Genomic DNA, 12,259 nt, shown 5'->3' with positions numbered 1-12,259 from the left:
ACTCGAGTTATTTGCGTCACATGTCATTACACCAATTCTACGTCATTGCACGTGTGCATATGCTCCACACTCCCGTCCTGTAGGTGGCGGAAATGCACCTTTCAGTGGGTTTGCCAACCGCCATTAAAAAAAGAAAAAAAGATAGCACATGCGCAGAGCATCCCAGTTTCAGTTATCCATCCGATCAAGTGTATACATGAGCGGATTACAAAAGGTATAAACCACCCCTAACAAGCGGATTAGATTTTTAATCAGATTGGCACTTTTTAGTCCGATTGAGGTGTTTACATGGGACATTTTTATTCAGATTGATCATTTAAACGGATTACAAATGTCCATGTAAACGCAGCTAGTACATGTGGCAAAAATGTACAGCTATAAGATAATATGTGTTTTAGTTAACATGTTGTTTATAGCTACATTGAAACAGAGACAGTGAAGGTTTTTTTATGAACGCGATGACAGGGCCCCCTCAAAAAGTTGCTTAGGGCCCCCAGAAGGCCAGGATAGGATATGATCAAATGTAAGAACCCACACAGCAGGAGACTCCTATGCGGATCCGCGTTCAAGTCGCCAAACCCGCGTGACTGTCACATTCGTTTTGGAGCTGCACAGAGGATCAGCTCCGCCTCCGGCAGTGCCGTAAATTCTACTGTCAAACAGCGGATCCTGAACTTACCCATGTCGGATCCTCGGACGCACCTTTACTGAACGGTTAAACGTTGCACAACTGTCAATCGAGACTTTCTTTGCTGGGACACGGTTGAGCTGAACCTTCTTTTGAGTAAGTATTGATTTATTGATATAATTGTGGCAGTAAACATTGTTTTTTAATCATCCTGTATACTAATGATTGGAATGACGTTGATATTAGGAAAACTTTAGCATGTTCACTTTTGGATAATAGTTTAGCCCTAGCTGTGCATTATTAAGTTTGCATGTTGGCAGTTTTGGTGTAGTGTATCTGCCATCTTCTTTATAATGAAAATTAATCTTCGGCAATTTAATCACTGTTTGACTCGGTTCAGACTCACGGTCACACTGAAAGATGCCATGTGACCTAATCATTGACTGAATGAATGCAGGTGTCAGTCAAACGACTGTGTGGTTGGTAAAGACAATCCTCTCGTCTGTTATTTTGAGCATACTCTGTTAACAGGGTGATTTAACCAGAGGTGTGTAACGAATTCCATTTACAGTTTTGGGTAACTACTTTTAAAGTGATTTTTAAGGATACATTTACTCAAGTACATTTCTAGTGAAAAAACTGTACCTTTACTTCATTCGGTGGCGTTACTACGATAAGCATACTTGACTTTGGATGCTACATACCATAAACATATGTCTGTTTGATTACAGGTGCTGTGTTCAACCTGGTAACAGATCGGGCAACGAGGAGACGTGTAATGGGAGAAATTATTAAATAATAAAACATTTTTTGTTGAACAACTTGTCTTTTATTAATTTTCAGATGTTTTAGCTGTGCATAGTGCAGCATTTCATTGAAGTTGTAGTCTAATAGATCAAGTATTTTATGTTTGCATTGACCTGGGCCTATAAAGCACTAAATTAGGTTTTGACCACAAAAATAATATTTTTTAACAAAAAACATAATACGCTATAACCTATAACTGTCCATAAATGTAAATGGCAATTTTATATTTCCATTGAGTAGTAATTACTTTTGTACAGTAAATTGATATCTTTTAGTGAAACTTTTTTGTTAGGCCTATTTACAATATTATTAGGTTAAAAATACAAGGCAATGCAGATTTAAGGTTCAGTAGCCAGGCCTAGTGATAGTTTGGTTTTATCCTTTAGTTTAGTTCATCCTATTTTATCCTACAGTAAGAACAGAAGGGATTTTGAATTTGAAAGTGAGATAAACGGACCAGGTGTTGTGCCGAATTCTGTGACCTATCGAATTGTGTGACTAGAGGTCACTGTTTAGCAATTGTTCACGCGAGACCGTGCCGGGCGCCCGTGCACATTATCGTGAGTGCGGCAAGGGAGTTTCTAACGATATACGTGACCGCCCACTGAGAAATTACGTCATTTTACCCTCCCTCGCTCTAGTCTAGCGTATGAATGAAGCAGTCCGACTTCGTGAGAAACCAACGCACCAATTAAAATAATGCGATATAGGTTCTTATCTAAAATACCAGAACATCACAAATGTTTTGTTTTTTTTTACTTGGGGCTGTTGCCATTTAATGTTACACACACAATTTGATAGACAGTAACAACAGTTTACCGAAATCTGTGACCTCTCTCGGTTTCATTCAGAATTACAATAATGTTACCCAAAATCACTCTGGTGATGTCTAATCATCTGTAACATATCATCAAATGCATTTTGACCTGATGTTAACAGTAGCATACAGCAGGGTCACACAATCTGACGGACAATAACAACACCTTACCGAAATCTGTGACCCCTATCTCTTTCATTCAAAATTGCAATAATAACCCGGTGCGGTCTCACGTGAATAATTGCTAAACAGCGACCTCTAGTCACAGAATTCGATAGGTCACAGAATTCGGCACAACGTTGCGGATCTGTCCCGGAGCTTTTTGCGCCACGGATGCGGAGCGGATGCAGCGCGAGGCCACGGCGGGTTCATTGCGGATCCGTCACTGCGTGCAAGGGGACGCCGACACGAGTCCGTTTCGCGGGTCCGGAATTCGCGACTCATCCGCCACGGAGTCCTTTTGCTGTGTGGAACATACCCTCTGCTTTCAAACAACAACATGTTTCTTCCTTTCTTCATTTGTTCTCTTTTTATCACCTCTCAAATAGGTCTCAGCAAAAGCTGAGATAGTTGCATTTTTGTAAAGGAATTTAGTTTGAGATCAGATTCAGAATGGTGACCAAAACATACCCAAGTTTTTACTGTTTTTTTTTTTATCAATGGATGCTTCAGTTTTATAAGTTGGGTAAGAGCGCCACGTATTGGATAATAGGGGAAATATGAATTTCCGCAATACTCGTCATTGCCAGGGAAGCGCTTTCTCTTCAGGGAAAGAGATAACCTATATCAGTGCCTTTGTTTTGTCTCATGATGCACCGCATCTTGCATTATGCATTGTTTTTATAAGGTTTGTTTGTAAAAACTACTGAAATGTCATAATGTAACTAAGGCCTGATGCTTAATCTAAAACCTGTCTGGGAAGCTGCCCCTATATTCTCTTACTTACTTATATGTTCTTAACTTACGGCCTCCGGGTTCGACTCATGACCAGGGCCCGTATTCATGAAACATTTTAGCGCAAATAGTTGATCTTAGTGACAAAATTCTAAGAAAATTCTTAAGAAATGTGGGCGTTTTTTCTTACAATTAAAGAAAGATCCTAGAAAGAAGTAATTCAGAAAGCATCAGAGATGGGACCAAGTCACACATGTGCAAGTCTCAAGTAAGTCTCAAGTCTGAACCTTCAAGTCTCAAGTAAGTCCCAAGTATTTTTTTTCTTGGGCAAGTCAAGTCAAGTCGAGTCACAGGCTATGTCAAGTCAAGTCAAGTCAAGTTCTGTAGTAGGTCAAGTCAAGTCCAAGTCAAGTCACCTTATTATTGTAATTTTACCTGCAGAATCTGATCTTAATAAAGTGACAAGATATACAGTAAGTAACTATCAGTAAATGACAATAATTTGGATTTGCATTGTAAATACTCATGTTCAGTAAAATACATCTTGGAATCAAACAAAATTGTAACTTCATAAATTATTTAACAAATAAAACAAATAACAGCTTAACATCCAACAGACCCCTCTCTGAACACCTCCCTCTCTCTCAAACACAGTTCACGTACAACATTAAACTTTGTTACATTTCTCCTCTCTCTCTCTCTCTCTCTCTCTCTCTCTCTCTCTCTCTCTCTCTCTCTCTCTCTCTCAAACATGTGCCCAGAAAAAACGAGCGCGTCGCACCTCTTCCGTTCGCGCGCCTAAATTTAAAATAACGAACTTGAGCGCACAAAAGACGCGACATGTGAACCGCCCCTTACATTGTAGAATCAAGTAATTTTTCTCTGTGTGTGTGTTCAGGTGGCAAACTTGAAAAAGAAGTTTTCAAAAATAAGTATTTAAAAAAATAAATCAAAATTATTTTGCCCACATTTGTCCCCAACACAGTATGCTACGTTACACAGGGCTACATTAGCTATTATTACCAGTGTTGGGCAAGTTACTTCCAAAGTGTAATACATTATATATTACAAATTACTGTCATTTGAAAGTAATTAGTTACATTACAATATTACTGACTCTGAACTGTAATGAGTTACACTACTTTTGCGTTACTTTTGAGTTACTTTCATCAAAATAACAGAAGTATGACTAGGCATTATAAAATGTTAAAATGCAGTTTATTGATGCTTATAAATCTAGAAGTTATGTGTTGGCCCTCGAGCTTTGAATAGGCACAGTGAAGACTTATGGCAAAAAAACAGTAACAATGACTGTCAGAGTCATAAACATAGACAAATGATCTGGTAAAAGTCTGGTAAATTATGGTAGACATACCAAACACAATAAAGCTAGAGCCCACTATAATGCAAACTATAGACTAATTACATTGCAAGACACGCAACCTCTTTTCATTTCTATTCTTTAATTCACTTTTAATTCAGATTCACAGCACAAACCTGGCATGCATTGGGTTGACACAACTTATCAAAAAGTGCTATTGGAGGATCAGGCCTCAAGGAAAACAGCTCATTTCAGTACAATATAAGGATTACATGTAGACTAACATATAAAACATAGACAAACAGAGGAACACTGCTTTTTGCCAAACATTGCATATAGGCTCCCATACAAAGGCTGGTAAAAACTTTAAACAGTGATGTTTAAATATACTATTTAAATAACCATGTTTAAGTTTACATTAATGTTATGTTGTAGTTTAGGTTGCTGTTTGTAATAAAACTGTAGATAGCATACAGTGTTGCCAGATCTCGCGAGACAAATAAGCAACCAGGCCTGTGGAAACAAGCCCAAAAAAGCGACTTTTTACGCAACCCCCCCCCCCCCCCCCGTCCGTCCGTCCGTCCGTCCGTAAGCCTCAAAAAACACAATGCTGTTAGTTTATTTTGGTCAAAGCTGTGAGTGATAAGCACGCGAGACGGCAGAACGTTGCTATGGTTATTTCTGTGTCAATCATCACATTTTCGGGAGTGAGTCTTGTTCCGTACAGACATGAAACGAACATTTAGGGGATTCGCTCCAGAATTTACATGCGGTTGTCATTCCCGAAAGTTTGCAGTGTGTACGAGACCATTGAGGAGAACGGGGCTGTATTTGTTATGTTTCTATGTGCTATCATGTTGTACGAGGTCCGCATGGTCTGCATGTATTTCACACTTAACTGATACTCTGCACAGTGCTTTGAGTCGTCCCACACGACAGGTTGAATCCATTCTTTTACTCCTTTCTCTTTCTCCCAGTCTTTTCCCACTTTGTCCCAGGCATTTGTTCCTCCAAAAAACTCTCCTACAGTCCAGTCAGTCAACATCAGTCGCAACTCGCGCGCATTAATTTAAAGTTTTTACATCACTCACTGGCTACGTTTTCCTAGCCAAAAAAAAAACACATTGCCCTGCTCTGCCTCTGATTGGCTAGTACTTATTGCCATCTGGGTCAGAGCCAATTAGAAACAGGTGTGGGTGGGAAAAAACTGCTGTCTCCTGTGTGTATGGGGAAAGGGGAGAGAAGGAGAGAACAGGCTAGACAAACTCCTACGTTTAAATAACATATAGAAAATATCTGATTGACAACTTATTATGGAGCTGGGATCAAGCCCTAAATAAGCAACTACACTTTAGAAACAAGCCCAAAATAACGCGACCCGCGACTACTAATATTTGTAAGCGACTTTACAAAAAAGCAAGCCCAAAGTCGCTTATAACAAGCGGACTTGGCAACACTGATAGCATAGGAATAGCCTAGCAATCTATTATGCATATGGACTGTAACCATAGCAACGTTAGCTTACCTTGTCATTGCTGGTGTGGTGAAATGGATTTTACTGGCAAGATTTTTAAAAGTCTCTTTACTTCTGAGGTTCAAGCAGCACAGGAGACCGATAGAAACTTTCTGTTGCTTTTACTTAGTGCTCTCATTCGCAGAATTTTGCGTGTGCGGCGCTACCGGACCTGATTGCGACCACTTTAGTCAATGCTTATACAGCCGCGGACTTCCCAGATTCGGCTCTTTAAGAAACGCGTCAAATACAAAATTAAAGTAAAAATGAACATGCTGCATACAGCACCTGGAAACAGACATACGCTGCGTCCCAAACCGCCTACTTCCATACTATATAGTTGGCAAAGAGTATGAGAAGTAGGGCTTTTTGCCTACTATATAGTATGGAAGTATGCTGTTTGGGACGCAGCCATTTCTATTTTACCCGCAGCTTTTTCCTGTGTGGATGCTGGTCACGCGCATTGGTCAAAAATAAAAAAATTAAAATAACACGTCTATTTTTGAAATGCATTGTTGTAACGCGCTCGTTACTAAGACTGTAACGAGTAAAATATTACCAAAATTTTATTAGTAATGCGTTATATTACTGCGTTACAGCAAAAACTAATATATTACTGTAATATATTATATTTTGTAATGCGTTACTCCCAACACTGATTATTACATTAGCTAACTACCAACTAACCAGATATTAACAAATTGACAAGCACTTACTGGGCATAATGGCTCTTTAAATGACGACCAAAATTGGAGGTTGCCTTCTGGCTGCTTGTGATTTTAATGTTGCATGTCTTGCAAAGCACTGTTCGTCTTTTGCAATCTTGTTGAAGCCAAAAGCGATTACCCTCCGTTCCCCTCCGGCTGACATGTTGATATCTGATCTAAGTGGGCGTGGTGTGCGTAAGGTACGAGAGGGCATGACGAATGATTCAGTCATGACAACGCCATTCTCAGCCTGCGCTCCAGCTGGGTCAACTTTATTTTTTTTAAATAATTTATATATTTTATATTTAAACTGAAAACATGATGTGATTAACACTCAAGTCATTCAAGTCATCGTGTCTCAAGTCAAGTCAAGTCCCGAGTCTTTAACTTCCAAGTCCGAGTCGAGTCTCAAGTATTTTATTTTTTGTCAAGTCAAGTCACAAGTCACAAAAATAGCGACTCGAGTCGACTCGAGTCCAAGTCACCAAGTCACAAGTCCCCATGTCTGGAAAGCATCTTAACCCTTAAAAAAGGTCTCAAGGTCCAAAACTGTTAGCAGTATAAAGATGCTTAGGAGTTTCTTTATCAACAGGGAAAGTGGACAAAACACAAAGAGGGAGACAAAAAGTGTTGCACACAATGCATGAGAGTAAGTTAATAACACAAAACACATTAGATCGTGCAGCGATCATATTTGTGACCGATCTTATTAGAGACATACTAACATCTCCAAAATAGCACAGAATTAAAAGTAATCACTACATTAACTACAGTAAGGAAAAAAATGCAACTACTGTATGCAGCAGAGATGATTTGGGTTTGTTACAGACCTCTATAAGCAAACTGATGAACTTACAGAACCTTGTGTCTCTGTGTTTACTTCATATCAAATACGTTATTAAATACATATAAAAATTAAAGATAATATATAATTCATATTCATATACCACACATATATTAATTACATATTTTCTTTATTTTATATATTATATAGAGGATTCTAAGATGCTTTAAAGGTCACATTCTTTCTCATCCCATTTTTTAAACCCTAGTTAGTGTGTTATGTTGCTTTAATAGCATAAATAATACCTGTAAAATTATAAAGCTCAAAGTTCACCGCCAGGCAATATATTTGCTTTAACAGAATTCCTCTTTCAAAGCCTAGGTTTTGGACTACAGTCCTTTACACCCTGCTTTAATGACGTCAGTAGAACAGTTTTTTGACTAAACTCCGCCCACAAGAATACGTCAGTCACCAGCTAAGCTAACGGCAAGCTAAGCTGCTATTGAATCACAACACACTAAACAAACTACACAATCAGAACTCGATACGTATTTCTGAAGGAGGGACTTCATAAAACAAGGAAGATATCGGACAGTTTTTAGGACAGTGAAAACAGCGCTATACAGATAAGAAAATTGTGTGAAAAATAATGTGTTATTTTACACATGAAACATGTTATATTGTGCACTGTAAACACAATCAAAGCTTTAAAAACACACAAAGAACGGGAGCTTTAAGAATACAGGGCCAGGTCTTTTATCGCTGGGGCCACTCCATCATTCAGTTTTAAATAAGCTGCAAATCCAGCGTCAAACTGGGCCTCGTTTATAAAACATTCATCACTGAATTGCCGGGAACAGAACAAACACACATGGGCAACTCCGAATAAACGAACTGCATCAACTGTTTGATGTGAAGCTGAACAAGCTTAAAGTTCCCTCACAAACAAAAACACACTTCTTTGGTGATGTTGATGTCATGATCTAAAAAAACACAATATCCTTTAAAGCCCTGTCGACGACTTCTGTAAATCACACTCAGCACGTTAACTGGCATGCTCTTCCTCTTACTCTGATTAATGTGTGCATGCGCTTTCCTGTAAGAAGTCCCGGTCACACTTTATTTTACGGTATCACTGTTACAGTGTAATTATACATTTAAGTACTAAGTAATAATCATTAATAACATGTACTTACTATAGGGTTGGGGTTAGGATTAGGGTTTGTTTTAGGGTTAGTTGCATGTAATTATGCATAATTAACTTATATTACTATAATAATTACATGTAACATGTGTAACAAAGACACCGTAAAATAAAGTGTTACCGAAGTCCCTATACAAGAACTTCCACGTACTTCCACCCGTTGTTACGTGATAAAAAACACACTCGAAAAAGAAACTTGTAACCGACGAAGTGTATTTGGCAGAGAAATACTCATACGTCCAACTATTTTTATTTTTTTACTTTGCCCATGGCAAAACAAAGCTGTTTTTAGTTTGGGCAGCTCTTATATTTATTTTAGTCTAGGACTAGTATAATCCCTGTCCGGGAAACCGCCGCTGAGAGTCTCACACTAATCCTGAGTGATTAATACTTTGTGTATTTTTGTAAACACACACATTAATGTTGTAAGTTTAAATATGGTATCATGTTCATATTGTTAGATAATGTATTTCTTTTGGTTTTTGCGTGCTTTGTGATGAAACACACATGTGAAAACTAGTTCTGAGACACAGGAGAACCAGTGAGATTGAATGTTTTTGACTTGTTCCCATATGTGAACTTACCACAATGATTTACAATAGTACATTATACATCATTCTTTCATAATTCACACAGATGTTGCTGAACACAAACAATTGTGAAGCACATGCATTCATCTAAATGACTCCAGTGGTTTCAGTAGTGCATTTTTCTTGTTTGTTACCACTGGATGGGAAACCATTGGCTCAGATTTTATGCACAATTAGGTGAACATGTTTTATGTTTTAAATATTAGCTGTTGGTTGTAAGGAGCCCATAGAATAACAAGCTAATAAATAATTTGCAGACATGATAATTTTTGTGTATGTTTTGTAATAATGAGTTTTTTTTTTGTTCTCCACATTCGGTTATTGTATATTTTGTAAAATTGTGTACTTTTGTTGAGATCTTTTGTTATTGTTCTTTAAAGTAATGTGTATCTTTCTGTGTGTTGGTGTGTGTGTGTGTGTGTGTGTGTGTGTGTGTGTGTGTGTGTGTGTGTGTGTGTGATGGTTCAGAGCCGTCATCTGAGAGCTTTGGCTGGAGTCAACTGGAACTGGCAGCAGTAATTCTTGTGCCATCGTGCCTGTTGTGTGTGGTCGTTGTTCTGGGAGTTTTTGCCATTCAGAACCTGCACTGCGCACACATTAAAGCCCGCAGACAAGACCCAGAAGAAACCCTAGATGACCAGACTCTGGTGTCACCTGAGAAATGTCTAAAGGAACTCATCTTTGACATGAGCACCTCCGGCTCTGGGTCAGGTGAGGGCTGAAAGTGCTTATCATGACTGCTCAGGATATTATCGTATGTCGTATGATTAGGGCATATTTTAAAGAAATAATTCCACCCAAAAACCTTTTTATCTGTTGAATACAAAAGGTGATATAGTGTGACTATCTTGTGCTATTCTGAGTTCATGAGACCGCTTAGAGGAACAGGCCCAATATGGGCATACAGTGATATTTTTCTGGGGGTTTTATTTGTTATAATAAAATAAATAATATGAAAAAAATATTTAATGCTTTTATTTTATATTATGAATGACCATGCAGTAATTCTTATTTTATTAACATGAATGAGCTGTGACTCTTGGATGACATTTTATCTCAGGATTGCCCCTGTTAGTACAAAGAACAATTGCTCGGACAATCGTGCTTCAGGAGAGCATTGGGAAGGGACGTTTCGGGGAGGTGTGGAGGGGCAAGTGGAGAGGGGAGGACGTTGCTGTGAAGATCTTTTCCTCACGAGATGAGCGCTCCTGGTTCCGTGAAGCTGAGATTTATCAGACCGTCATGTTGCGACATGAGAATATTTTGGGATTTATCGCTGCTGATAACAAAGGTATGATATAACAGGATCTTGGTGTCTTTTTTGTTTTTACTCTAAAAATGCTGGGTTATTTTTGACCCATGTTGATAAATATTGGAGAGAACACACCACTGGGTTAAAATTGACCCAGTGCTGGGTTGATTTAACCCAACTGCTGGGTTATTATAACCAATGGTTGCATAACAACAACCCAACATTGGGCCATTTTTAATTCAGGGACCCCATCATTGGGCATTTTTTAACCCAGCATGTGTTTTTTCCAATATTTACCCAACGTGGGTCAAAAATAACCCAGCTATTTTTAGAGTGTTGTTCTCTTACAGTTCAGCTAAAATCTGAGTAATTCTTACAGTATGTAATTCCTATAATTATAAGAAAGTTTAAGATATAATAAAAGTGGTTCCCAGAAAGCAACAACTGAGACAGTGAAATTACGACTATAGACCCAATATAGTCCGGCTGTGTTTTGTTTGGCCACTGTAGTAAAGCCATAGTTTTTTCGTAATGGACTCCTAGTTCTACACTTGTTCTATAAAGACAAAACTAACGGTGCCATACAGTCAGTAATGACAAAGATATTAATATTAACAAGATCATGGTCACTGGTATTGATAGAATGAGGGAGATTGCAGCTGTCAGAATGGACGCTGTAGTCCCACGTCCTAGTAAAAAGAGCCAATCACCATCCGTTAAAGAATGGAATGCTCTGAGAGAGGGCCGTCAGAATCGGCAGGTCTGGTTGTATTGTTCCGACTTACTTAAGTCGCAGCGACCCGACTTACTTAAAAGGACTTATGAAGCGTCCACAGTCTGTAATTAAATAATGCCTTCAAATAACAGTGCATCTAAAAAGTATGAGACATACCATTCTGAAACATCCTGTAAGATCCATGCTTGCGCAGGTTCTGCTTGATCCTCTTTACTAATATTCCCTGGGCAGCTGTGCACAGACCTTTTGAGGGGCATGTGCAGAAACTGAAAAAGGGCACCCCCTCCAAATAAATAGCACACAATAATTGTCTTAAAAGCTTTATATTTATTTACTATTAATGATTGAAAAACTCACTATTAATGAATGAAAAATTACATTTTATGATAGCTTGGCATTATACAGTGCAAAGGATATCTGGCCTTCTAAGTTGGCTTTAACAATTTACTTCCTGGGTGGTTGTCTGTATTAGGCCTATTTGTAGTCATGTGTTTGTGAACCGCTCTTGTGTACTCCCTTTTATTTAATTATGTAATATATTTATTTTCATTTGTTTTCCTCTGCGTTGCATGCATAAAGTTGAATAAAAAAATATGTTTAAAGAAAAAAGCTATTCTGTTTGGTTTTCTGAGCTAATTTTTATTATTTAATTAACATGTTTATGTATGTCATTTAGAAGAGGGAGATTAAAGATCAAAATAGGAGATTATAATATACTATAGCCATACAATTAGCATATACAACATGTATCTGCCTACCTGGCAAAAACTGTGCCAGGGACCTAGATCTTTTGAAGGTGCACTAAGGTTGGTTGTTCTTTCTCATGCACTACACTTTCCATAAAATAAGCCAGAAAGGAAAATGTATGTATAAAAAATGTAGTCTAGTCATTCAGGGCTAACATTTTTGTTATTAGGAGCACTGTAGCCCCTGAAAATTGAGCACACCTTAAAGGGCGTGTTGCAGGTTATACACCACTGTCAATGAATGGGTACATAAATCACTC

General features: G+C 38.2%; 1 protein-coding gene across 4 annotated transcripts in view; it reads left to right on the top strand.

The window, feature by feature from the left end:
• Positions 1–12,259, top strand: part of acvr1c (activin A receptor type 1C) — a 75,025-nt gene that overhangs the window by 21,835 nt on the left and 40,931 nt on the right. For all 4 annotated transcript variants that reach the window (XM_065273089.2, XM_065273086.2, XM_065273085.2 and 1 more), the window contains 2 exons: positions 9,734–9,976; positions 10,326–10,556. In XM_065273089.2, the coding sequence (XP_065129161.1) occupies positions 9,734–9,976; positions 10,326–10,556 (474 nt within the window). The remainder of the gene's footprint in view (positions 1–9,733; positions 9,977–10,325; positions 10,557–12,259) is intronic.

Source organism: Paramisgurnus dabryanus, chromosome 15, assembly GCF_030506205.2.
Source record: "Paramisgurnus dabryanus chromosome 15, PD_genome_1.1, whole genome shotgun sequence".
NCBI classification, from domain to species: domain Eukaryota; kingdom Metazoa; phylum Chordata; class Actinopteri; order Cypriniformes; family Cobitidae; genus Paramisgurnus; species Paramisgurnus dabryanus.
This window is presented reverse-complemented; position numbering and strand designations above follow the sequence as displayed.